This window comes from Aythya marila (assembly GCF_965140915.1).
Source record: "Aythya marila genome assembly, chromosome: 14".
Classification (NCBI taxonomy): domain Eukaryota; kingdom Metazoa; phylum Chordata; class Aves; order Anseriformes; family Anatidae; genus Aythya; species Aythya marila.
In genome coordinates, this window is record NC_139055.1 from 18,799,552 (window position 1) to 18,825,631 (window position 26,080).

Sequence of the window (26,080 nt, forward strand, 5' to 3'; positions counted from 1 at the left end):
GGAACACACAGTGCGGGGCTAGGGGAGAGCTGGCTGATGGCACTAACTGGTGCTGCAGTTATTTCTTTCTCTGACCATCAGCTGCCAAAATGAGCGAGGCCATTGTTCAAACAACACCTCCGGTGCTTTGGTTAGATCAGTTGCGGTTCAGAAGTCTGTGCTGCTTTCCTTTGCTCTAGGAGGATGCTTTAATATGGGAGCAGGTAATTGTCGGGTAGCAGCTCTGTGCTGCTACAGCCTGGTGCACACAGGTGAGGACTGGTGGGTTAGGAGGCTCCCATGGGTGGTGGTCACATCGGTGGTGGCCTCCTGAAGAGGGGTCAGGGCAGGGGACTCCTTGGTGGATCCTGTTTTTAGGCCGTTGGGGCATGTCTGCCAGCACCTGCAGATCCAACCAGCCTGCTGAGACCAGATGCTAAAATCTTTCCGGGCGTTGTGCTGAGCACATTCTTACGGTGCTTGGAAACACATTGGATGAGAATGTGCTGATGCTTCCCATTGTTGAAACTGGAGGAACACTCTGGTTACAGCCAGCCCATTTCCTGATCACAACTGGCTTTTCATATGGCTGGCATCTGCTCTCAGCTCATTGTTTCAGCCCATTAGTTTCTTCCTTTCTCAAACAACTGATTGGAGTTGGTAAAGAGAAAAAACACTGTGGAGAATACCCGCAGCGTGCCTGGGTGTAGGTTGGAGTTAGGGAGTGGGAGCCTCGGGTCTCTGGGATGTCTGTCAGTGTTGCTCTCTGGGCCAGCATGCCTTTTTCTATAATAACCCCTCTGATGCAGGGATAAATCATCTTCTATTTCCAATGCAGAACTGGAGAATCAGGAATCCAGGGTGTCAGAGATCCACAGCCTTGTTCATCGGCTCCCGGAGAAAAACAGGCAGATGCTGCACTTGCTCATGAACCACTTGGCAAAGTATGTATATGACTGATATGTTTTTCTCTCCATTTTCCACTTCCTCTGAAAGTTAATAGTGGTAAAAAAAGTTTCCTTGTGTGTGTGTGTGTGTGTGTGTTTGGTGTTGAGTCATATCTGGTTTACGAGTAAATGGAAACCTGTGTGTGCGTGAGATGGGGATCGGTACCCGGGGCAGCGTGGGTGGCAGGGGCGCTGGGCTGTCCCGCTGACCTACATCGCCGCGGGGCCGTGCGGGTGCTGGTGGCGTGTTGGTGGGCTCGACTGCCGGGGTGAAGCTCCTCGCTGGGGTTCAGATCAAGCCTGGTGTTAAAGGACTGGAAGTTATTTCTTGGCAGCGATAGGATACTGCTCTGGGGCATGTTTTCTGCCTTTGTGCAGCTCAGTTAGTCAATACTTCTAGGTCACCTTGAAACTTCTCAAGGGCAAAGGAGTTGAATAAATTTTTTGCTCTCAGTGATAGAGCTGACCTATAATTTCCCATCTTCTTCCTGCTCCTGCTGGTCACCATGGAAACCTTTGATTAGTGCTTAAAAAGTGAAAGCATCATAAGGTGTTTGTGCCAGCCTCAAGGCTGCGGGGTCGCACCTGCCCTCGTCGTTCGCTCCGGTGCGGTGTGAGCACGAGGGATTAGGCAGGGCTTGGAAACCTTGGTGAATGAGTTAATTGGCATAACCAGTTAGAATAAATCTGGGAGAACCTGAAGTTATCTGTTGAAGAGAAAAAAATAATAAACAATACTTGAAATATGCTTAAAAACGACTCCAGATGCTTTCTTATGACATGTGTTTGTATCTGTTCCATGGACTCCCCGGCTAGGCTGTTAAAAACCAAAGAGCTGGTTTAGATCTCAGTTTCAAAACCTTCTGCATTTACAGGCTGAAGCCAAGGAATAGGGAGTTCCAGGTACTCCCGTCAGCCAAATATGTGCGAGGAATCTCGTAACTGCTTAAGTGCTTTTCATTTAAAGGAAAACCTGGTGGTATTCAAGTGTGAGATGTGGAGGGGGAGGCAGGTAATACAATGGGTTTCAAGCTGTTTTAGTAGGGAAGGAACTAAAACAAAACACAAACAAACAATGAGCGTAGTGGTGCTTGCCATATTGGGAAGAGAAACAGCTCATAGTGGTTGTTTAATGGGAAAAAAATTATCCCGGAGAAAGGCAGGAAGCCGCTGGAACAAGAGCCTGTTCTGTCGCAGTGGGGCTGGAGGGCTGAAAGCTCTTGCTGAGCTCCTCGGGGTGCTCCTGGACGTGTCTGTGGTGGAGATGGGGGGGCTTTGTGTAGGGTCTCAGCTGGGGTGTCCCTACGGGCAGGCCCTGCAGCTTGGTGCTGCTCCTGGAGGGACAGGTCGAACAAACGGGCAGCACCCGCAGCTCTCCTGCATTGGTCCCGCACCCGCTGCTCCCGCACCCCACAGCTTCTGCCTGCGTGCCCTGGGGCTGCTGTGACCCCAGAGCACCTTGCTGGCCGTGGGAGCAGCGTGGCTTGGGATTTGTTGCTGTTGTACAGGCTGCGGTGCCGTACCGCCGGGTTAATGACCTTGCATTCGATCCTAACCGGAGATAAAGCTTCACATCTGCAGAAGCCGTTTGGAGAGCGAGAGCGTGGCAGCAGGACGGGGCCTGGCGTGGGCGACCTGCCTGGGGAGGGGTGCTCCGGAGGGGGGCACAGGCTTTGGGGGCTGCCCCGTCCCTGCACACAGGGTGCCCAGAGCTGGTGTGGTGAAACCAAAGGGCCCCTTCCTGCCCCCACCGAGCCGGGCTGCAGTTCTCAGAGGGGGTTGCCTCAGCTGTTTCTGTTTTTTTCTGTTTTTTTTTTTAGCAATGTATGAATAATCAAGATTTGCATTTTTATCTGATGAGCTAAAAAAGTATTTCTCACAGTATTACTGTGGAGATCTCTGACACTAAAAACAGAACACAATCTGTATTGGTCAAATAGAGAAAGAAAGAGAGCCTATCTGCCCTATGTTGTGTTACATCTCTTTTTTTTGGTTTGTACATTCGCTGTTGCTGAGTGAAAAGGGAAACCAGGCTTCTTGTTTGGCGTGGGGCTGCCATGAGTAATGGTAATAAAACCATGCTAGCACAGCCGATACATTCAAAATTGGCAATTATTAATACAAATTAAATATCAGCCAGGATAAGCGCTTTGAGGTGGCTGAGTAGTGCACTTTTTCCCTTGCAGCAGAGCACTTGTGCAGCAGTGCTGACAGAAATGCCGCGGGTTTCCCATGGTGGCCGGGCCCTCGCCGAGTGGGTGCTCGAGTGGGCGCTGGAATCCGGCGAGAGGCGCTCGAGCACCCCCACGTCCCCCCCTGTGCCGACGGGGAGACACCGCGCTGGTGTTCACAGGGAGAGGAGAGCTGGAGGTGGGGGACAGGTCCCGGGGACAGGCATGGGAGGGTGTGCAAAGAGAAAATGAGGCTGGTCGCATTGAGGCTGACCTCTTGCTGCAGCTTTGAGCCTGTTTGCACTGCCTCTTGAGGTGTCCAGGTGTCCAGGCGGTTATCCCCTGTAAAACCAGAGCGTGAGCAATCTCTGTCAGTGCTCCTCCATCAGTAACTTCATGCTGCGAATTTCCTCCTCTCCTCTCCAGCCACTGGTTCCAGGGAAACTTGGTATTATTATGGTAATCTTTGACCCACAAGTAGATGAAACCTTTAATTTTCCTTCCTGGGCCACGTTCACCCTGTCAGGATTTCTGTGATAAACCCAGCTGTGATTTAGTGTTCCTGAAGCATAGGAGACCTCCTTGTTCTGATGTTTTCTCAAAAGGATCTGTGCCGAAAAGCCTGTCCACGTGTAGTAGGAGCAGTCCCAATGAGCACCCGCAGCCCCTCAACCTTTCCAGGGGATTTCTAAGGATGCATCTGTTGAACCTGGTATAGTTCTGGATGGCCTCAAAAATAGTGTGGTTTCTCTTGTCTCAGGCCAGAATCAAACGTCTTTTAAAGAATTAAAAGGCAAAGCCAGTACCTGTCTTTTCCTTATTCTTGCTGTTTTGGTTGCAAGTCACTACTGCTTAGTCACTGCCACTTCTTGGAGCTTTTGGTGTTTGCAGGAGATGGCTGGGGAGAGTGCTCTTGATGTCCCTAGTTTACAAACAAGAAAAAAGACGTTTTAAAAAGCTGCATGAACACTTTATGCAAAGAAACACGTGAGTTCACTGAGCGAGCACACATGTTAGGGGAAGTGTGTGGTGCAGCAAAGCTTCCCCTCTGTGTTTCAATGCCGTGTTTGAGCTGCTTGCACACATCTCCACCGCCCGTGCGAGGCAGCGAGCAGGGGCCCCCCTGGTGCCGGTGCCGGTGTGGGAGCCGCGCTGCAGCAGCCCCAGGGGCGAGCAGGTCCAGGTCCAGCTTCCCCGGCTGCTGTATTTGTTTTGCAGCCTGACGTGCGGTGCTAGGTTTGATCTGTGCTGATACTGAAGTGGAAGAGCCACGTACTGCTATTGAGCGGAGGAAAATCCCCATTAATATTCAAATTAAAACGCTAGAAATCTGTGTTTATTTCTCTCCCGGGTGCAGCAGCAGCCAGAGCAGGACCAGAGCCTCTCAGCGTGCAGGAGCCCGAGCTCAGCACGTGCCCTCCACAGCCCCGGCCATTGGGCTCCATGTGGCGTGGGACTGCTCTCTCCATGCCTCCAAGGGGGAGTTTTGTCACCTTTTCTGGGTGAGGAGGGAGGGAGGCGAGGCGCCGGGCGGCTGTGGAGCTGCGGCAGGCCGTCCCCAGCCGTCACCTAGCAACTCCGCGCGGCTCGGAGCTGTTGTGCTGCAGCTATCTCCTCTTGGCCCGGCACCTATCTCCAGGAACGTCTGCGCTTCGCTTCAGAATGCGCATTTATCGATGGCTTGTGCCAGCTCTGATGAAACCGATTTTTCCCCTTGCCAAATAATTAAAGCGAGTTCAAGCGCCGCGCAGCCTGGGGGCGGCCGTGCCGAGGGCCGAGGCGGGTGGCGGGAAGGTGCCCGTCCTGTCAGCGACCTGTGGCGGCGGCCCCGCCATCTTGTCCTCTCTCACGTGCCTTCTCCGGGAGGAGTGGATGCTCTGTGGCTGCAGAGCACGAGGGTTTTACACCGATTATTTTTCAAGAATTTGGATGTATATATATATTTTTTTTTGCATGGACATAACTCAACACCTGAGGCGTGTGCTCTGACTGCCGTGATCAGAGCCATGTCCGTCAGTGCTGGTGCCCCGTCAGCGCAGCTCAGCGCTGGGCTCGCTGCATGCGTTGCTGCTCCGCCTGGTACCTCAGCCCTGGAGCTGAGCCGCCTCTGCCCCAGGCACCCGTGCCTCTCCTGGCAAAAGGTCAAAGCAATTAAGGAGGCTGCAGAAGAAAAGTGTGTACGTGTGTTTAGCGAAAATTAATTATCTTTCATCATTCACAGCTGTGGCCTGGCCAGCAGTGACTAGTTCCCCTTGTTTTTGCTGTGGTGTTGTTTTCTACTTTACGTGTTTTAACCAACATGATAGTGATTGCTATCTCTAGCACAAATCATTTCCCACTTATCAGCGTGGATGCTTTCCACCAGCCTTGCGGGGCGGCTGCTGCGACCCAGCGAGTGATGCCCCCGCCGGCAGGACACACAGGGCTGGATGTGGAGAGGAGCGTAGGACAGGGGGCTCACGACATCGCTGGCAAAGGAGAGGGAGAAAAAAATCCTCCAGGGTCTCCCCTGGAGGCAGAGCCTGGTGTCTGGTTTGGTTCGCCAGAGCAGCCCGATCCTTGGCTGCTGCCCATGTGAATCCCCTGGGGCCGGCTCGCTGGCAGCGGTCACGGTGCTCACCGCGGCGCTTTGGGTGCCCGGCGGCCTCGGGAACCGCTGGGTCGCCCGGCGCTGCACCGGGGCAGCTGCTTCCTGCAGAAATGTGCTTTTCCTCTGGTTGTTTTCCCCGTTTTCCCCCCGAAGGTGCAGCAGGCGATGAGGCTGACGCCTCTTGGCACAGCAGGTCTGATTTCATCCCCGTGGCAGCTGTTTATGCTGCTGTCTGGTAACTATTCATTTGCTTGATTTATGTATTACTTCCAGTAAGTCATTCTTGTCCAGGACATTCTGGAAATTTCCACTAGCCTCTGAGGCCTTTAAGATACGCTTCTCTCATATGTTCTTCGCTTGATTTGGCTGCCAAAAGCAAATAGCGAGCAAGCTCCCTTGACCTTGCATGGAAAATCTAAGCAGCGTTCCTCCCTTGCCGCTGCTCCCCCTTCCTCACTTCGGAAGTGCTGTCAGTGCCTCGTGCTCGCTCCCGAGCCCGCTGTGGTGCTGCCAGGGCCCCCCAGGCCCGGCACTGTACGGGGGCTTTGCCGACAGCCGGGGCAGTGCCTGGGCTCCTCCAGCCCCAAGCCCCTCATGACCCCACCAGCGCTCGGCTTCCTTGTGGCTAGGAACTCAGGAGGACTTGGAGCACTTGAGTGGCCCACGGGATTTGGGCACTTGCGTAGGTTGCGGAAGGCAGGACTTCTTGTGAAGGAAGCTGTGAAGGTCACCTGCAAGGTGGCTCCCCATGTGCATGTTCTCCCTTGCAGAAAGTGGGAGAATCCTGCCTGAGACCCGTCCGTCCTGGTTTTGCCTTTTTCCTCTTTCCTGTTCCTGTTCCCGTTCTGTCCCTTTGCTTTGTGCCTTGGTTTGAAGCATCAGGTCCTGGTGCCTGGGGAGCTGGCACAGGGGTGCTGCTGCACCGGTGCCGAGCTAGAGCCGGAGCCATTCCTGCTGGTGCTGCTGGGCCTCCTGCCCCGGGACCATTTCACATCAGGCACTTCTGCACGAGTGTTTCATCATGGGTCACAAACAGGCACAAGTTCTGTCACACCGCTGCAATAAGGATGGAGTACACTTTCTTTGCCACCAGCCTGTTTCTGTTTAACTTCTGTGTTTGCTCTTGTGCCGGGATGAGCTCCAGAGTGCCGTGCTGTGCCCCGGGCTGGGCCAAGCGCTGCCCTTTGGGGATAACCCGGGTCCCATCCGAAGCAGCTCGCTGCCTCGCCTGTGGCCACTGCTGGCGATTCAAGGGAGAGGCTGAGATGAGATGCCGAAGAGAGCGAGCCCTGGAGCTTCATCCCAGCCACAGTGGCACCAGGACCATCGTCTGCTGCTTGCATTGGGCAAGGGGTGCGTACTGGTGGAGGGGCGTGCATTGCCTCTGCGTACCCTGGTGGACATGGCGAAAGGTGTGAACCAGCACACAGGAAGGAAGAAAGAAAATTTAGACTGATCACGATAAAAAAAAAAAAAAAAAAAAAAAAAAGCAAAGCAGCAACATACTTGGCAAGAGCGCCAGGAGCTCATGAATGTGGTACGGGAGCCAAGGCAGCGGGCGCAAGCTGAAACGTGGGAAATTCCATCTGAACGTACGAAAAAAGCCTTTCCGTCCGGAGGGAGGCCAGGCGCTGCAAGAGCCTCCAGAGACGCGGTGGGGTCTCCATCAGGGGAGATGCTCAAACCCAGCTGGGCATGGTCCCACACAGCCTGCTTGGGGCATTGTGCTCGGGTTGGGGGCTGGGGCAGATGACCCCTGGGGTCTGCGCCAACCTCGGCTGCCCGCTGATCCTGGCCGGTGCTCCTGGCCCACACAGCCCCGTTCCTGTGTGCCGCGGGGGGCAGGGTTTGTATTTCTCCTTCCTGGTTTTGGAACTACAGCTCTGAGCAACTCTTTTAAATTGTCCTCTTCCTAATTGGAGCCAAGCCCATGAAGATCGATAAAAATCCTTTTTGTTGTAGTGCTTTGACGTTATTAGCAAATATAGCCAGTCATCTGTTGTTGGGTTTGTTTTTTTTTTTCCTTAGAGGGGAGCAAACCCAACCCAACCCAGCAGGACTTCAGCTGGCTCCCTGCTAAAGGCAGGGGAGAGGGGGACTGGGAAGGCGAGGCCATGGGCAGCAGGGCAGCGCTGGGTGCAGGGAGCCCGCGGGACCCGCTCCTCACTCGTGCATCCCGGGAGCAGTGGGAAATCCTCCGGGTCGTCCTCTTCCATCAGATGTGGGTTTGTGTAACTCTGGGGTATTTTTAGTGTTGGACGCAGGCAGCGGTGGAGAGATTGCTCTGCAGATTAGTTTGAAATCTTAGCGCAACCATGTTGCATGGCTAATTTAATTACAGCTTTTAACTGGAACCACCTGTAGCTCGATGGGAAGACAAAGGCCGCAGAGGGCCGTATTCCCCTCACAGTGCCTCCGGCGGGGGCTCTGCTGGCTCTCGGGCTCCTCCAGGCTCACACGCATTTTAAGCATTAATGAAATCTGCATGTTTTTGTCGTAATGTTTCAGCCTCCCTTGTTTTCTTCGTTTTTGTATTAGGTTCCTGAAGAAATGATACCTTTAACACAGTTTGTTAGGGGTTTTGTTTCCTGGGCAAGATGGATTTTGGGGGGAAGCTCCAGAAGTGCTCCTGCTAGGTACGAGCCCTGGCGTAACGCGGGGCACTGAAGGCAGCAGACGTGCCGTGGAAATGCGGCAAACTCGAGCTGCAGATCTAGACTGGAATGTAGCTCCAGAGCCAAAGGCTGAAATCTTTGTGCATTTGCTGTTCAACTCCCACTAAGGTCAACTCTGCTCAAGTAAACCGAACCTGGGCATCGCCGAAACGGCCACCGAACCGCAGCGGGGAGCGGGAGGAGGGAGAGCGGCGCTCCTGCTAACACAGCTCGGTGCTCCTCCGCACGGCGCGGTCAGACCCGTGGGGCTGTGCGTGTGCAGCAATGCTTGATGGAAGTGGAGGCATCGCTCTCAAAACCAAACAAACGCAGTCCATGTAGCACAACGGGGCCTTTCAGACACGGGGGAGTCTCCCTCTGTGCTTTTCCTGCCTCCCGCAGAAACCCTTTGTATGTTGAGGCCATGTAAAGGAAGAGGAAGCACTTAAACGAGGTCAGTGGATGTTCAAACCTCTCCAGCACTTGCAGGCATTCTCTTATATGGTCTTGCGTCTGTCTGCAAATGGCACGGGTCCATTTTTTTCTGTTGCTGCACAGCAACCCGCTGGATAATTGGTAATGTGGCCGGAGATGGGCACCTTCCTCATGCTGTGGCTGGTGAGCGAGCGCGACGCCGGGCTGCCCTCATGCCTCGCAGCCGGCACAGTGGTGGGGCCCCGAATCCCTGCTCTCTGCTATTTGCTCTGCCTTGAGGTGAGGGGGATCCTTTCCCACTGCCCGAGCCTTCCTGCTCGGTGGCACTGTAGGGTGAGAGGCGGGATGCTCCTGGAGACGAGACTGGGAAGTGGTTGCAGCACCGGCCGTGCAGGCGCCCCGGGCACGAGCCGCCCTCACCAGCTCTGTCAGCCCCGTACTGGTCTGGTTTTGTTTTTAATAGGAGGTTCTGCAGAATTAAAAAAGAAACAAAAAAAAGCAAAAACGTAGGTGTTCTCTGTGCTTCTTGTGCTTGGCTTCCTGTAATGTGTAAATTAGCAGAAGGCTTTTTTCTACTTCTGCAAATGAACTCTTCACCTCCTAAGACCAGATTGCGATGAGATCAGCTGCTCGCCTTGTTCTAGTCGCTTTTGCTCCACGTTGCTTCTGAAGGATCCCCGGTTCTTAGCGCAGAGGAACACATTGGAGGCTGCAGCATCTCTCTTATCAGGTCCTTTGCAAGTCTTGTATCTCCATCGCACACAGACTCACCCCTCTGGATGCGATAAGGGTGCCCTAAACGAGAGCGGGGGTGCTGCAGGCTCGGCCGCAGATCCCTGCGCCCACACCGCCCCGCGGGCACCCCGCTGGTGGGGTCAGGCTGGAGCTCCGTGCTGCGGGGCACATGTCGTTGCTAGCACATAATTATCTGGGTTCTTTTTTATTGTTTATCGCAGTGAAACCGAAACTGTGCGCGGGAACGGGCTGAATCTAGAGCGAGCAGAAGGTTTCCAGTCTGTAGCCAGCGTCTCTCCCCGCTGTCTCTGCCTCCCACGGACACGGGGGCACAGGGGCGTTGTGGTGGGTTTCTCTAGGTGGCCCCTTCTGGGGAACAGACACAGGACCGAGTGACGAGCTGCGACCACAAATTTTTGACAATTGCAACCACAAATTTCGTGTCAAATAACAGGGGCGATGGGGGAGCACACACGGGCAAAGCAGCTGGTTTGCACCGGAGATTCTCTGGCACTCTGGGTGATGCCCGGCTCACCAGGAGTGGGCTGAGGGAGCTGCTCCTGCTTTCCCCAGGCTGTTTGTGCACACCCGTGCCCGCAGCACAGATCCTGCTGGCAGCGCGTTTCCTCACCCCGCTCCCTTGGCCTGCCTCACCCCGCTGCGGGGGGTGTAAGGTGCGCCACTGCATGGCCTGCACGGCCACCCCGCATTGGGGCAGGGGATTTGCAGGCTGGTTTATTAAGCTGAGTAGCCTTTGTGCCCTTCGAATGCAATTCCGTGGAAGGGTGTCGCAGTTTGATGGTCAGCTGCTGCCCTGACAAGAGGAAGGGCTGTGGGGGGCGCGTGGCTATGCCCATACGCGTGCATGGCAAGGTGCACAAAATCCAGGTGGCTTTTTCAGCACTTTATGTGCTGTTTTTAACCATGATTTTAATTTATTTTACAAAGCTGTAGATTTCTGTATTCCATTTCCATATGGACTGTTTCAGTGTTTTTGGGGAAAGGTGCTAATTGTGTGTTTGTGAAGAGAAAGTGCTCCAAACTACTCCTCAGGTGGAAGAAAGAAGGTAAAACCCCGCTCTGTTCCTCTTCACTGCGACTGAGGCACTTGCACTTTTTTTTAACATTTTCTTTCTCTTTTGGTGCTTTATTGCACCGCCTGTGATGACTCCATGCTCGTTGTGGGTCCCTTCCAACTCAGGATGTTCTGTGCTTCAACGATTCCTGTTCTCAGCCAAAAACCTGCCCCTGTGCCCACGGAGGTGGTGGCACTGGGGGCACGGGAGGCACAGCACGGTTCTCATGGGGCCGTGGAGCTGGCCAAAACCCTGCCGTGGTGCTTGTCCCTAATGGGTCAAATAGCTGCTATTATCCTAACGAGGTCACTGAGCAGAACTGACTGGAGTTCTAAATGGGGGCTGTGCGTGCACACAAAATTACAGGAAGAAGCGAGAGGCTTCGGGGTCAGGGTGGGGGTGTGGGAACTGCGCTCACCTGGTGCCGTCTCTTCCCCAAACGTGATGTTTGTGGGGGGAGCACGGGGGCTGTGTGCCTATGGGCGAGGTGGCAGCTCCTCGTGGTGCCCGAAGTTTTTACTACAGGAGTCGAGGCTGCTGGGTTTGGGAAGCCTGAATCGGAGGAGCGTTGCAGCACCACCAGAGTTTTACTTGCAAGTCGCAGCATGTATGGTATTCACACTGATTGGGCTCACCGATACTGAATTTAACATTTGGCCTGTGCATCTGTTCAGTGTGATAGGAGCGTTTTTTTTTTGTTTTCCCTGGGAGTGAACCCAGGCATCCAGCTGTGGCCAGATTCACCCGGGAGAGAAAGGGAGTCTTGTTGGAGCAAGTCAGATCCCACAGAGCCCGTGCAGGCACACGTCCCGTCCTAGCTGAGCGGGGAAACCTGAGAGCCGTGAGGATGCTTGCTGAAAACCCTTCTTAATTCTCAGCATTGTCCTGGAGTGCTTTGTCAACTGCTTTCAGAAAGTTCCTCCTCGTCTTTGCTGGGAGGTTTTGTATTTCCCTGGTGATCTGTCCTCCTTTTGGATCTGCTGGCCTCCATTTGCATTCCTCAGGACTTGGCTGTCCGCACTTCACTCTGCTGTGCAAGTTGTGATGCCGTGCGGCTCGTCAGCCTGCAGGGAGCTGGGGCTGCACAGCGGGGCCGTGCCCCTGCCCCAGGCCCTGCTGCTGCCTGCTGGGGACGTGCAGGCACCGCGTGGCAGCAGAGCGGGCACCCAGTGCGCCCGTCCAGCACCCCAAAACTCCACCAGCCCTCGTAGGGCTTCCCTCATCCAAGAGCAGCCCAGAAGAGCCCAGGCACATCCAGGCCTTAATGAACATGACAGGATAAATCGCAGTTATGCAGCCTGTGAACACATCCCTTCTGTGTGTACGTGCTCTGGCTGGAAGCTGAAGCTTAGCCGGTGGCGCTCAGTGGTTCTCTGCGTGTGCCTCCGCGGTGCTTGGCTCTTCCAGTTCTCTTACGGTGAGCTATGGGTGGTGTTGGTGTTTGCACTGGTACTTGCTGAAGAGCTTCTGTTTCTCGTCTCCTCTATTTCTGATACTGCAGGAGGGGAGCATTGATTTTTAAAACACCTCCTTTCAGTAACTTGAAAACCCTTCCAGGGTTATTGCAGTTATTGCAGTATCCAAACTCAAGCTGTTTCGTTCCCAAGTTTGCTTTTGACAAAACTCCCCATTAGGGCTTCCCTGGTTTTGGATGCCCTCAGCACAGAGCGGTGGTGCCGTCGATATCCCTTGCCCTGGCACCGGGAGGTGGCTGCACACAGCAGCTCTCAGCCGTTGTGCCGTAGCACAGCACCCGCTGGTTCCTGCGCTGCTGCTCCCCGGATCCGGGTGCTGGCGTGGCAGCCGGCCCGGCCCCTCGGCCCTACACCTACACGCTCATCAGCTGCAGCCCAATTAAGCTCGGTAATGCGCAGGGAGGACTCGAATGCACCCAGGAACGTTTCCCAGAACTCATTAAATCTTATCCGATAAATGCTGCTGACTGCGGGCTGTAGCAGCGCTGCCGTCTGTCCGGGAGCGTGCGCGACCCCGACCAGGCTGATGGAAACGGGGCAGCTGTGGTGGGTGGGACACTGCCTGCGAGGCTGCATGGAAATGGAGCTGCCTGCAAACCCCCTGCTGCCTCCTCACCTCTCCTGAGCCCCTCAGCCTCACACCTACCCAGACAGGGTTTTCCTTGCGAGGCAGCCCTGGTGGGAACAGCTTCTGCCATGGCTGCGCCTCGCCTGCGCGGTTTAGTGCAGCTCGTGCAGTTACTGAGTTACTCACCCCCAAATTGCTGCTAAATCCAGAGGTGCTGCTGTCACCCGGTGTGCTATCTATATCCTCTGGGCTTTTTGTCTTTAATTCATCTCCAGCGTCAAACGCGCCCATTTAATTTGTAACAAACTGCCTATAGCGGCCGAAATAATTTTCGGATGGCTAATCCTCTGCATGATTGGGTTTTCGTGTTAGCTTTACTGGTGGTGGCAGAGACAAAATATATTTAGTCCTGCAGCAATACGAACTAGCTGCTTTATTTTCCATCCTATAAGGTCTCGCTAGGCCAGCCGTAACAAGCACTTTGTTTTCAAAGGTTTGTCCCAGGTATGGAAATAGAAACACTTAGGACTTAGCCTTTGTTCCCTTTCAGATGTTTGTTTTCTCAGAGATTTTTCTCTGAATCGGGGAAGATATTCGAACTAATAATAACACTCTTTGGCTGAGGCGTGTATACATTTTATATAAAATGCGTGCCCAAAATAATTCCAGCCACGGAGGGCAGCAGCTCTGTGCCGAGCGGTGCCAGGTCCGGGGGCACGGCGTCCCTCCAGGACGGCGCTGCTGTGGCTGGGCTGCCTGCTGGTGCCCTCAGGGCTGCACACTGATGGAGGTAATTTTGTGTCCTGGCCAAAATGTGTCCACCAGTGTTAGGCAGCACCGCTGATGCCAGTTCATGGCTCAGGAGGTGAAATGGGAGCGTTGTTTGTCGCCTCACTCTGTGCATGGCATTGGCTGCGGTGCGTGGGGCTGCCCCTGCAGTACGGGCTCCTTGCGGGTTGCTGGGGTGGCAAATGAATCCTTTAACTGGATTTCCCTAAGAGCAAATGGGAGGTGTTGGCCAGGCTGGAGGACCTGAAATCGTTGACGTCTGTGAAAGCAAAGAGGGCGAGGACGGCGTCCCCCACCGCTCGCTGTGCCGCGCTGCGCTCGTCCCCTGCTACCTGCTGCTGGCTTCCAGCCGGTGCAGCACAGAAATATTTACTGTTCCTGTAAGCTTTCTCTGCACTGAAGCCTGACTACCAATTACTCTGTATTAAATTATGTTTGGTCATGCTGGTGATTATACAGTATCCAAGCAACCCAGGCATAATCTAATTTAGCACACAACATGGATTTACTCTGCTCCCCTCTCCGCTGTTTTTCTGCGAGTGAATGCGAAGTGACCGGCCTTCCGCGGGCACAGGAGACCCGCGCTGCTGGGGGCTGCAGCAGCGGTGTGAGCCCACAGCTCCCGGTCCAGCTGCGTGTGCTGGGTGCTTGCAGTGGCATCGTGTGCTGAGAGGAGGGGAAGCAGCCCCAAACCCAATGCCCAGCAGCCAGTCGATATCGCGGTGCGCTGCAAGCACCGAGCGCTGCTCGAGAGGTTCTTCTGGGTTCCCACCTCCCATCTGTGCTGGAGGGGACTTCTGCAAAGCGTGGAGGGCGAGAGAACTGCAAACGGACCCATCTAAATTGCTGTTAGTGCAATTGATTTCAGAGTGCACTGAGGGCCAGGAAGAAGCAGCAGGTTAAAAGGAAAATACAGGAAATACTTGGAAACCTTCTGAAGGGCAGCTCCGGAATGGAACTAACGATGCCTGCAGAAAAGCATCTGTGAAAAGCACCAGCATTAGGGACACTTTGGGATGAGAACACCCCGTCTTTAGAAACTGGGGCATTATTTGCTAGTACAAAGGATGATGGAGAGGTATAATTTATAGTAAATCATCATGTGGATAATGGATGTGGAATTTGAAGGATGTGAAAGGTGAATCATGTTTTGTAGCATAGCTTTAGTAACCAAGCACTATAAAGGTTACTAGTGGAAAAGTACCCGTGTTACAGTGCAGAAATTCATGTGCCACCCTGATTTATTCCAGAAGGGACCGAGCCCCGTGCAGCTGCAAAATGTCGTTCACCCTTCGCGGAGTCAAAGCTCCGTGGCAAAGAGGAGAGCGTGGTGCCGGCGGCGGCACGGGGCCGAGGGCTGGCACTGGTACCGGGGGGGCTTCCTGGGGGCTGGGGCAGAGCCAGGTCTGCTGCGGGGGCAGCGGGACCCTGCCCTCGCTGGGAAGCCGTTAATGCTTTAGTCTGTAATAATTAACAGGACTGTGTACAGCTGCCTCCTGGTAATAAGTCAATGACAAAGCAATTTATTAGAGTGATGTATTACGTGATAACGGTAATGAGAAATGAAGGAACCTAATTTTGTAAGACTTGGATCAATTCAGTTGTGTTTTTTTTTATATAAATGAACATTGTTTTAGCAACCACAGAAGATCATTCGAATTATTATTTTATTAGGACTTTCAAAACTATTTCGGTTTCAGCTGCATTTTTTCAAAATCCAAACGGGAGCATGTGGATGTGTGATACTGCTGCAGTGTAAATATTTCATCGGCGCTGGTAAATGTCTCGTTACGGAGGCGGGGAGCAGGCTTGGAAACATTGCTTCGATTTATCTGCACGGCACTGCAACCTGTAGCCTGCCACTGGTGTTGTGTTCAGGTGTGGAGCTGGAGCTGCGTGACACGGCGCGGGGGATGCGGGTGTTGGAGTGAGCGGAGGGGTGGCTCCTGCAGGGTGCCCCATGGGGCTGGGGTGCCCCCAGTGCGGGGCAGGGAGTGAGGGTCCCTGGGGACGTGGCTGTGGGGACACGAGGGCCCGAGCAGGGCACTGCCAAGGTAGGCGCTTCTCCTGGGGAGATGACACTAGGGAAAGAAAATTACATCCCTCTGCAAGTAGGTGTTTTTTTCCTGTAAGCAAGCAGGTTTTTTCCTGTTAGACTTCTGCCTTTCTCTCCGCTCCCCAAGGCTGTGACTTCCTAAGGCAGATTTGCTTCCACTCTGCTGGGTCTGTCGCCGAGGGGAGGTGTTGTGAGCGCTGTGTGCGTGCTGTGGCGTGCCCTCGCTCACCGAGCGGCGATGGGAAGAGCAGCGTGTGGGTAACCGGAGCCTCCCGCCGGGGCAGCCCATCCCCGCAGCGCCGCCGTTTACTGACAGAGGAGATTTCTCAGACACTGGTGATAAAATATTCAGGGCTTCCTGACACTGGGGGAGGTTACGGGTAAGAGGGAGGTCCTACAGCACACCCCGGGGACCTTCACTGGGGCTTCTGCACCTTGGAAGGTTGTAAGCCCAGCCCAGGAGGTGCTCGGTGTGCTGGTGGAGGTGATGCCTCTGCGGGGTCTCCAGGGATGTAGCACGCACTGGCACGAACAGGGCTGGAGCTGGGGCAGCTCTGGTGACCCTGAGCACCCCTAGGTGACAAAATCCTCTTCTACGGCCCGAGGAGCCTTGTTTGGGGGTGAGGAATGAAGAGTTCTTCACTGACTCAAGTGAGACTTGGATGGAAAAGGAGGAAAGCCGATTTTAAGTCAGCCCTAGTTTACGCTGTGCTGAAATAAGCTACACCCGCACACAAACGAGCACTATCGTCTTGGCTCTGCGATCAGTAATCAAGGCTGATGGCAGTAACATCCTGGGATGATCCAGCAAGATCTGAGAACCTCACGCTCACGATGTGCTCGCCTAGCGCGTGTTTCCAGGGAAAACGGGACGGAAAGACTACGGGGGAAAGGCGCTCACAAAAACGTGTCAGCTGAAGCTGTGTGTCAGCACAGCCTGAAGTCACCGAGTTTCCTGGTTGAAGAGGTCAGGAGAAAACCACAAAAAAGGCTTGCGAAGATAGGGCTGCAGGGCTCCCACCGCAAGGCCTCCTTGTGTCACTCGCACGTGTCGGTGCGTGACGTGGCGCGGCGAGGCGCGGGCGCGCGGCTCAGCCAGGGCCCGCGGTGCCAGGCGAGGAGGTCGGGGTCCTGCCAAAGGGCAGCCGTGCATCTGGGCTCCCCGCTGCTCGTGGTGGGGTTTGCTCCCCGCAGCACCTCGCAGGCAGCCAGTGCTCTCAGGGGCTGAGCCGTGCTTCTGATGCTTCGCAGTGCCAAGAGCTGCTCCTGGGGACCCCCCAAAGCGCCCAGCAGCAGGGTGCCGGGTCCTGCGTGAGCTGCTTTGTTTTGCTGAGCTGCTGCGCTCCCACGGGCCGTGATCCTCGCTGACATAAAAATAGGGATGACGGGGGGGAAGGCTCTGGTGTCCGTGGATCCCTGGCTGGTGGATTCCTGGCCGGGGCGGGGACGGGCGCGCGCCCGCTGGTGACGCGAGGTCTCCGCTCCGCAGCCTGCTCCGCTTGGGCTGACCTCTGGGGAAGGCGAAGGCTGAAATGGGTGAGAAGGAATTGGATTTTGGAACATATTAGGTCACTCGTTCAGCTGGAGAGCAGCGTGTGTCAGAGGTCCAACAATTTGTTTTTAGAAGGGTTTCAAGCATTAATGATTCAAGATGTTTTCCTGGGAGTGGTTTGCAACATGAGACTCGGTGGCCAGGGCAGCGTTGGGGTTTTTATGGGATTAGTCAATTCCTGAGGCTGCGGGGCCTCCAGTAACACAATGGTTAACGTTGTACTTTTCCACATGGCTGAGCCTTCAAGGAGCTCACCAGGAGCGTCAGAAACGCAAACAGAACTGTAAGGTTGGTGCCAGCCATGAGGCGGGGAGGGGGTTTCCATTCTGATTCTTCCTATCACCCACTTCTTGCATTGCTTTTGTTTTGCAGAGTTGCAAATAACCACAAGCAGAACCTGATGACTGTTGCTAATCTGGGTGTGGTGTTTGGGCCAACTCTGCTTCGACCCCAAGAGGAAACAGTCGCTGCCATTATGGACATCAAGTTTCAGAACATTGTGATTGAAATTCTCATAGAAAACCATGAGAAGGTAACGGCTTTACGTGCTTCCTTCAGCGCAGTTCATTTCTTAAAACAAATCCGTCTCTCCGCAAGCTGCAGCCCACTTTCCCGGGGCCCTCCTTGCTCTCCGTGGCCGGCAGCCACGAAGGGCTAGGCTTGGTTCCTGCTTTTCTGACTAAATCTGTGTTTGTTCAAGTCCTGGCTTTATCCGCAGGGTCGCTCCCTGCGTTGCGATGCGGTTGTGGCTGTGGTTGCAGGGATGCTCCCACCTGTTGCTGGGCTCTGCCAGTGGAGCCGAGCGCCACAGCGGGCTGTGCTGCAGCTGGGGGCTCCTGTTCCTCCCCGGGGAGCTGGATGTCCCCCTGGGGCGCTGTCTGTCCCTCGGGGAGCTCGCTGCGCCCCCCAGGGAGCTGGCCACCCTCAGCGTGGTGCAGAAGCCTGCTGACTGCCCGTGGAAGGCTGTGTGATTCAGCAAATGGCAGCTCTAAAAGAATCCATTTTCTTCTAAACTCAAACAGCTCTTTTCTTATAATCTGTGGTCTGGTTTGGGTTGGAGCAGGTACTGAGCTGTGCCTTCTGGCTGAAAAAAGGAGTGCGACTTGCCGAGGGCAGTGGGGGCACCGCTGCCCGGCAGCACTGCAGCTCTGTCCTGGGGCTTCTGATTGCTGACGCTGTGAACCCGAGCACTGCTGGCAGGTTGCGTGCAGCGTGCCTGCGTGTACGTGGGCTGGTGGGGAGAGGCACGCCGTGCTGCCTGGAGGCAGTGAGGTGCATCACCACAAACACCGCGCTCTGCGGGTGCCCCGGCCAAAGGGACGCCGTGCCACACCTCCCCGCGCGGTGCCGCTGGGTGCCCGTGGGGGGAGAGCGGCGTGGGCTGGGGAGCTGCAGGATGCAGGAGCTGGTTCTGGGTGCTGCGAGGTACCCAGGGCTCTGGGCTCGCTCTGGAGACGTTTGACCCCCAATTTCACACCAAAGGTGTGAGGCTGAGTCCTTGGCATGTGTGGTATGGGTGTCAGTGGGGTGCGTGGTCTGCCGAGGGGCAGCAAATGCATGACCAGCGGGGATGGATGGGGACACTGTGCTCTGTGTGTCCTCAGAGAAGCTGCCTCCCCGGGCAGATAAGCGCCACGGTATTTATTTAGCACGGAGGAGCTATTTTCTTCTCCTCTGCGTGGGGGGCAATGGCGGTGATTGCTTAATTAGGAGCTGCCACGCAGAGGGGCGTGCGAGCAGCAGCAACAAACCTGGGGTTGTGGGCAAGGCACCGACCCGGCACAAAGCCTCGTGTTGGCCCTCGGTGGCTGTTTCTCTGTCCTTCCGTGGTGGCCCTGCAGTGGCCCAGGGGAACCTCGCCGCTGTGCCTGCTGCTTGGTGGTGACGGGCTCGTTGGCTGCATCCCCAGCGTCCTGCTTGTGGCCCCGCTGAGCTCTGGGGGTCCCTAGAGGTGCAGGTTGTCACACACAGATCCTTCTTCTGCCTGAACCGAGCCTCCTGAACTGAGCCTCCTGAACCGAGCCTCCTGCCATCAGTCGGCACCTGCAGGAATCGATGACAGATTTCTGCAGTGCTCGTGTCTGTGCGGGCTGCAGTGCTCATCTCCGCTCCCCAGCAGAATTACACCTGGTGGCGCAGGGCTGCCGAGCGCTGCCATGATCACCCTGCCTGGGGAGTAATTTATGGCCCCAGCGGGAGGGGGAAGCTGCGGCTGGGTTACGTGCTGCTGTCACTGCTGAGCTGTGGGGGGGCCAGTGCAGTGCGTGCGCCCCGTCTGCTCCCGTGCAGCGGGTGCTGGTGGTGCAGGATGGTGCCTTCACTGCCCACAGCGGCACGGGTGCCCCTTGGCACCAGGATGCTGCACACACAATGTCTGTGGACCCCTGCCCTCATTTCTCGAGGGGCTCTTGGGAAATGATCCCAAGAAGAAGGGAAGACGGCAAGAGGCAACTACTGGGAGGAAAATCTGTTTTAAATTCAGCATCGGTGCTGGTTCGGCTCCCTCTTTAGGACTGCTTCGTTTCAGTGTATTCCTTAATTTGAATTGATTGGAACTCAGTGAAGTTTCCCCCCGGGAGCTGCTGTAGGTGATTAGCAATATGCAAGTCCTCTGTGCCGGTGCTGCTGGTGCTTTATATTGTTTTACGCTGGTGACTCACAGACACTGTTTATGATTAAGTGCATTCGCAGGGAAAATGTAATTGATTTGAATGGTTCCTGGCAATCAGCAACTGTCTGGTATTACATTATATTTCCCTCAGGTAAGTGGGATGCCTCTCCTGTTAAAATTACTGTCGTCATTGTGTAACCAAAAAAAAAGAGAAGAAAAAAAAAAAAACAAAAGCTTGGTGATGACATTGCTTGGTCTGAGTAACTGCTGGCAGCTTGTTTACGGTCCCTCCAGCAGGCTTAGCCCATCGCTGGAGCCGTGGGGAAGGTGTCGGGGGGGCAGTCACCCTGCTCTGCTCACTGCTGTGCATTGCAGGAACCCCCTGGGGCTACCCGTGGGGCACAGCACCCACCCCACAGGCACAGGAAGGGCAGAGGCAGGCAGTGCAGGACACGCAGTGATGGTGCCATCTCAGTGCTGTTACCCAGAGCTGGTGCTGCCCACAGCGTGCCCCCGGCTGGTGTCTGGGTGCGTGTCGGGAGCGAGGCGCAGTTTGGGATGGTGATCAGCAGAACGGGGTCTTTGTGAGGCTTCCCGGAACGGCTGGGAAATTACGGCTTGCTCCGCGTTGCCAGAGCCTCCGGCACAGGCCATTAAGCTCTGTGTGCAATCCAAAGAGTTGAATCGTTCCTGGGGATTTTACAGGTTTCCAGGTCTCGGATCCAAATGGGTGGTTGTCCTCGCAATAGCACCAATAAAGCCAGGCTGTTCGTAGGGCTTCTCGGGCGTGTTCTCCTTGAGAAGGTCTCTGCGCATGGAGTTATCGCAGGCCTCGCGTTTATCTTTGTAATTGCAGCTGTCAGGGGGAACTCTTGCACTTTGGGTTATTTCCCAGGGGCCGTACTGACACCGGAGCTTCTGGAAGTGTGGAGTAGCATTGGGGTGGTGTAGAGTCAGGGCTTGGGGAAGGGGGGGGACAAAATATCCTAGCGGCCGCACCATTTGCATGCCAGATGCTACAAGAGAGCAAACAGGAACCCTGGAAGAGCTGAACTGGAGCAAACGTGCCCGTTGCTCGCCTGCCCAGCACCTCCCAGCGAATGGACAAAGCCTGGAGTCGTTCCTTAGCGAGATGCCTCCGTTAGCGATTGTCAGCCTTTGCTGTGTGTGCTCGTGGATGCAGTACGCTGGCATGATGTGATATAAAACACACACCCCTTGTATATTTTTAAATGGATAAAATGACTTTTCTCCTATGGCTCCGGATGTCGCCATGACAAGCAAACCAAGGGGGTATCCTCTAAAAAAATCAGGATGCTGTGTGTTATTAGTTACTCAAGAGAGTGCTATTTAACACTATATTTCTAAAAAATCGACAATAAATTGACTTAAAAATTAAATGTTAGCAGAAAGCAATACTGAAATATTATCACATCTGGTGGCATTTAATTTTCTGAAAATTGTGGCTGTCCATCCACTTTATTTTCCAAAGCTTTTATTTGTATAGCTCTCCGGAAAAGGCCATTGTTCTGAAGTGTTACAAAATTAAGACATCAATACGCTGTCTTGATGACGTTCCCTCAGACAAAAGATTCACCAGCTGAATTGTTTCTGCACACGGTAGTGATGACAAATGAGAGACCAGCCCTTGCAGGGACTTGCACGGACCCAAACGCCAGCCTTACTCAGTGGTAAGAATTAATGCCGAAGTCAAAGCCCTCAGCACCTCATCTTTATTTTATTCTTTCTCTAATTAGCGACAGTTTTTAGCAGCGCTGTTGGCAGCAGTTTAGTTGCCCTCGAATGAAGTTTGTCCCACGTCCATTTGGAGCTGCCGCGGCAGCTCCCGGCTCTGCCAGCTCCTGGGGCGAGTCGGTGCCACCGGCGGAGCTGGGGCTGCGTCTGTGTGCTCTGGTATCGTGCTCCTCTGACCTGGGAAGGAAACCCAACCTGCCCCTTTTTTGGCTTCTTCGTGATAAGGGGGCATGGCGCTTCTCCATCTCACAGAGATCAGGGTAAGGGGTGCCCAGCACCAAAGCTCTCTGCAGCGCACTGACCCCGCGCGTGCCTGGGGACCGCTTCCTCGGGAGCAGTCGTCAGCACTGGGAGGCCGTCGTTTATAACCAGCTCCAGATAATGAGGTCAGCGGGCAGATTCCTCATCCTCTGGAGCAGCCGCGGAGCACAGGGTTTAGCAGCACTCGGATGGTTTCGTTCAGGGGTGGGGGCTGCTCCCAAAGCCTCCCGCTCCCGGTGCTCGGGGTGCTGCCGGTGCCTGGCCCTTCTGTGGCTGTGGAGCAGCGAAGTTCCCGCTTGCATCAGACAGAGCGAGCACAAGGGCTGTAAATGTAATTTATGAATCCTGGCTGCTCCTCTCCCCGTCTGACCGTTAAGCTGTCTCGCTCTCTCCGTTAATTGGACTCTGGGACGGGAGAGTTATAACACGGGCATGCACAGCGAGGAACACGTCTCGCTGAGTCTCGTTAAATTAGAGACTGAAACAAACCTGACAAACTTTCTGGTGAAGAAGAGTGGGGTTTTTATGCGAGCGATGCCTCGGCTGGGGGAAGTGGAGCGGGAGTTTTTGAGGCTGGCTGGGGGGGTTTCCTTCGCTGCCGAGGAGGCCGGCGCAGTTTCCGGGCGCGTAGCGCTGGCCAAGTCACTTCGGGAACGAACTATTTATCTTACGGCTCCCTGAGCCCTCAGACTCCTCCCTCTGTGGACCTTCAGAATGAGCGCTGGTGCTTTTTAAAATGGAGCTATTGACTGGCTTTCCCCTGTCGCGAGCAGTTAAATGCAGCCGGGGTGCTGCGTGCCACCCCGAGGTGGCCGAGGGGCCGCTTGGCACAGCCCTGCCTCTGCTGCGCCTCCTCTCCTGGTGGTGCTGGGGGGCTGCGGTGGGGCTGCTCTCCCTGCCCTCTCTGAGGTGAGGCGGGAGGGTGGGCATGGAGCAGTGGGAGGTCTGGGGCTGGAAAGCATCCCGGAGAAACTGGGGCACTCCTGCTTCACCGGGAGGCAGCGCCGTGCCACTGCCACTGAGCGGCATTGCTCCAAGCCCTGCCCTCCCCGGGCAGCAGAGAGGTGCTGTGGTGGTTCTGCTGTGTCCTACTGTGTCCTACTGTGTCCTACCGTGTCCTACCGTGTCCTACTGTGTCCTACTGTGTCCTACTGTGTCCTGCAGTGCCCAGCCATGTCCATCCGTGCCCAGCCACGTCCTGCAGTGCCCAGCCGTGCCAGCCCAGGACAGCCGGCTGGTGCAGCCCTCAGGGCTTTAATCTGTGCTGCACGAGAGGCATAAAAGACCTTGTGGCTTAATAAAAGAAGTTTATAACCTAGCAGGAAGCAGCATATTTACCGAGCCTTTACAATTGCAGTTGCGTCAGTGAGTGAAGTGGAGGCTGTAAAGCGAGCGCTTGGAGTGGAGGCGAGCACATCAAAGCCCGTGCGGGGAAGGGCGGCGGAGGGGAGGCGGTGGTGGCAGTGGCACGCAGGACACTCCTGCAGGAGCAGCATCTCCGTGTCTCCACGGGCACGAGGGGAGGTGTGGGCAGTCTGGAGGGTGAATATTTGGGCTGGTCAGACACTGTAACTGAAATAGAGTTGGTTGTGGTGGGTCGGAGGGGGTAAGATATCACACGCTGAAGCGTTTTAGTTGAACCGTTTCATGCAGCTGCATTGAGCAACACAAGCTCCTTATAAGTTGGGGCTGGTTTCAGGCACTCAGTCTGTAATTTTAATGCAGATATACCTTCTCTGACTGAAGACCAAAAAGAGGACACAAAAACCTGGAAGTTTAACTTCAAGTGTGCTGTGGGAAGCCATCACGTGAGATGCCATTCACAAATGAACACATTTATTTGCTTTGATTATACATTTCATTTTCATATATTTTGACTATACACTTCATCATTTTCCCAAGCAATTTGCAAAGCATTTAATAGCAGAAAGTGGCCATTCTGGGCCTGGAGAGCAGAGTGCAGGTGAGTGAGGTGCCTGCTGCAGAGGGTCCCGTGCCCTGCACGGTGCAGAAGGAACAGCTCCAGCCTCGGGGCCGGGTCCTGGAGCCCAGCAGCTGCCAGGGGGCACAGCCAGGTGAGCAAATGGCACTGGGGTGAGCAGTGGGGCTGCCACCAGTCCCCAGGTCCCACGGGGCAGGGCTGGCTGTGGGCAGGCTCGGCACAAGCGAGCGGGGCTGCCTGCAGAAAGCACGGCTCGGGCTGGTGGTGCTGGGGGTGATCCGTGGGCACGGGAGGAATGTGCGAATGAGCTCAGCGGGGCTCTCATTCCCCGGGAGGAAGGTCGGCCGCAGCTACATAATCCCTCCATCTGTCTGCGGCGTGTCCAGCTATGCACAGCCTCCAGTGCTCGTGGTAGCGGTGCCGGTCTCGGGGCATGCGGGGAGCTGTGCGTGGTGACCCCTCTCTGCTTCCTCGGCCTCACGCAGCGCCGGGGCTCCAGACACCCGTGGAGCTCGAGCAGCGAGCACCCGCAAGCAGGAGGGCTGCCTGGAGCGCTGCTTGAGGTGCCCTCCACCACGGGGTGCTGGATTTGCTGAGAACAGTCTGTCAGTTTTTATACCAGGGGCCGTGCCTGCCTCTCCGTGCCGTTTGGGAGAGATGTGACATTACAATATTTGGCTAAAGCATCTTGGCAATTTAGCATTTATTTGTGAGAGTCAGCACGGAGGGTTTACTCATGTGTGCCTGAGGATTATGTTGCTGTTACATGAAAAAGAGCAATTAGCTCCTGGCAGCGGCTCGCTCTGGCTGGTGAGCGGCATCCTGCAGCTCTGCTGCCTGCTGGGGCAGCACCCACCAGGGCAGGGGGCAGCGGGTGGCTCTCAGGAGCAGTTCTCCTGTTGGCAAACCCCAGCAGGGCCACTCAGCACCGGGCAGCCCCGGGCACCTCTCAGGGGTGCTGGGCACAGCCGGACACGGCACGGAAGTCTCAGAGATTTTTGCAAACGGAGACCTTGGAAGAACTGGTGCTGAACGCTGATGTTGGAGCCTGGGGTTACAGAAAAACAATAAATAACCAGATATCAACGACAAACAGAACTGGTGCTCATTAGGTTCATGCAGTTTAAAAATTCCATCCCCTTGAGAAAAATGTGATTACTCAGTTTTCTGACAGCTGTGGCTGGAAGCTGGGAAGACTTTCCCAAGCTGGTTTGCATCACCGGGCGCCGAGCCTGTGGCAAGGACAGGCGCACACTGCTTGCTCTTCCCCCGGGCGCTCTCCCACGAACACCTGCAAGGGCACCGCAGAGCCTTGAAAACCAAAAAGCCTACTGTAGGGTCTGTCAAATGCCGCAACAATGCAAGAGTGCAAACGTTAGAAACGTAGAACTTAGGAAATTGTACCCAAATGTCACTCGTTCTGTGGGTCTTCTGCCGATGCTGCTCCTTGGTGTGGCAGCGGGGCGCTGTTCTTCCCGAGCGGGCGATGCCAAGGAAACTTGTTTATTATTTTTAACAGATCTTTAACACTGTGCCGGAGACCCCACCGTCGAACTCGCAGCTGCTGCTATCTCGCAAGAAGAGCACGGACTCGAAGCCCCCCTCGTGCAGCGAGCGGCCCCTGACTCTCTTCCACACGGCGCAGCCCAACGAGAAGCGTAAGTGCTGCCCCTGCCCTGCTGCTCACGGCCAGCTGGCCATTCCTGCACCACGACACGCAGCTGCCGTGGTACCGAGGAGAGGTGCATCCTGTAAGAGGATAGTGCCTCGGTTTCCTGCGCTGTCGTGCTGAGAGGGAGTGCAAAGACTGCCTGGCATCCCAGGCTGTAAGCAGGGCTGGGGGGCTGCGTTGGCGCGGTGTGGTGTTGCTGCCCCGGCCCCCGGAGCCTTCCCCGCCTCACGGCCCCCGTCCCCACTGTCCCCAGCTGCCGAGGCCCTGCAGTGTGTGGGGCAGAGCCCGCAGACGATCCTCTCTGGACGCCCACGGGCACTTTGCCTTTCACAGACACAACAAGCTCAGCCAGGAGGTTCTGCATTTTTCCGCGGATTAGGTACCCCGGCAGTTGAAAAATGCTGGAGATCGTCTTTCCAGTCCTGTCACTAATTGGCTCCAGACACTTAGGTGAAGCAGTCAGCGTGCCCTCCCACCTCCCACGCTGCTGCCTCACCTTGTTCTGTCCCCGGCCATCCCTGTCCCCGGCCATCCCCAGTGCTGCAGCAGGGGCAGGAGCCGGGCTGGCAGCGGGCGGTGAGGGGGCAGCGCGAGGCTGGCGTGAGCCCCTCGCCCCCTCGCTGTAGCAGAGAGGCTGCTGTTTGCTTTCCTGACTCTCCAAACACTGGCGCTTCCCTGCCTCTGACTGAGCTCCCATTAAGGTCCAAGCACTCCCATTTTGGAGGATGTCGTAATAACGCGTGGATTTAGGAGGCGGCGGTGGTACCGACATGTACGCTGGAAATGGCGTGTACCCCAGCTGTCAGTGCAGC

At 55.4% G+C, this 26,080-nt stretch overlaps 1 protein-coding gene across 4 annotated transcripts in view; it reads left to right on the top strand.

Annotated features, from left to right (window-relative positions):
- Positions 1-26,080, top strand: part of ARHGAP26 (Rho GTPase activating protein 26) — a 119,772-nt gene that overhangs the window by 63,719 nt on the left and 29,973 nt on the right. For all 4 annotated transcript variants that reach the window (XM_082771543.1, XM_082771545.1, XM_082771544.1 and 1 more), the window contains exons 17-19: positions 818-923; positions 17,400-17,559; positions 25,116-25,254. In XM_082771543.1, coding sequence (XP_082627669.1) covers positions 818-923; positions 17,400-17,559; positions 25,116-25,254 — 405 coding nt within the window. The remainder of the gene's footprint in view (positions 1-817; positions 924-17,399; positions 17,560-25,115; positions 25,255-26,080) is intronic.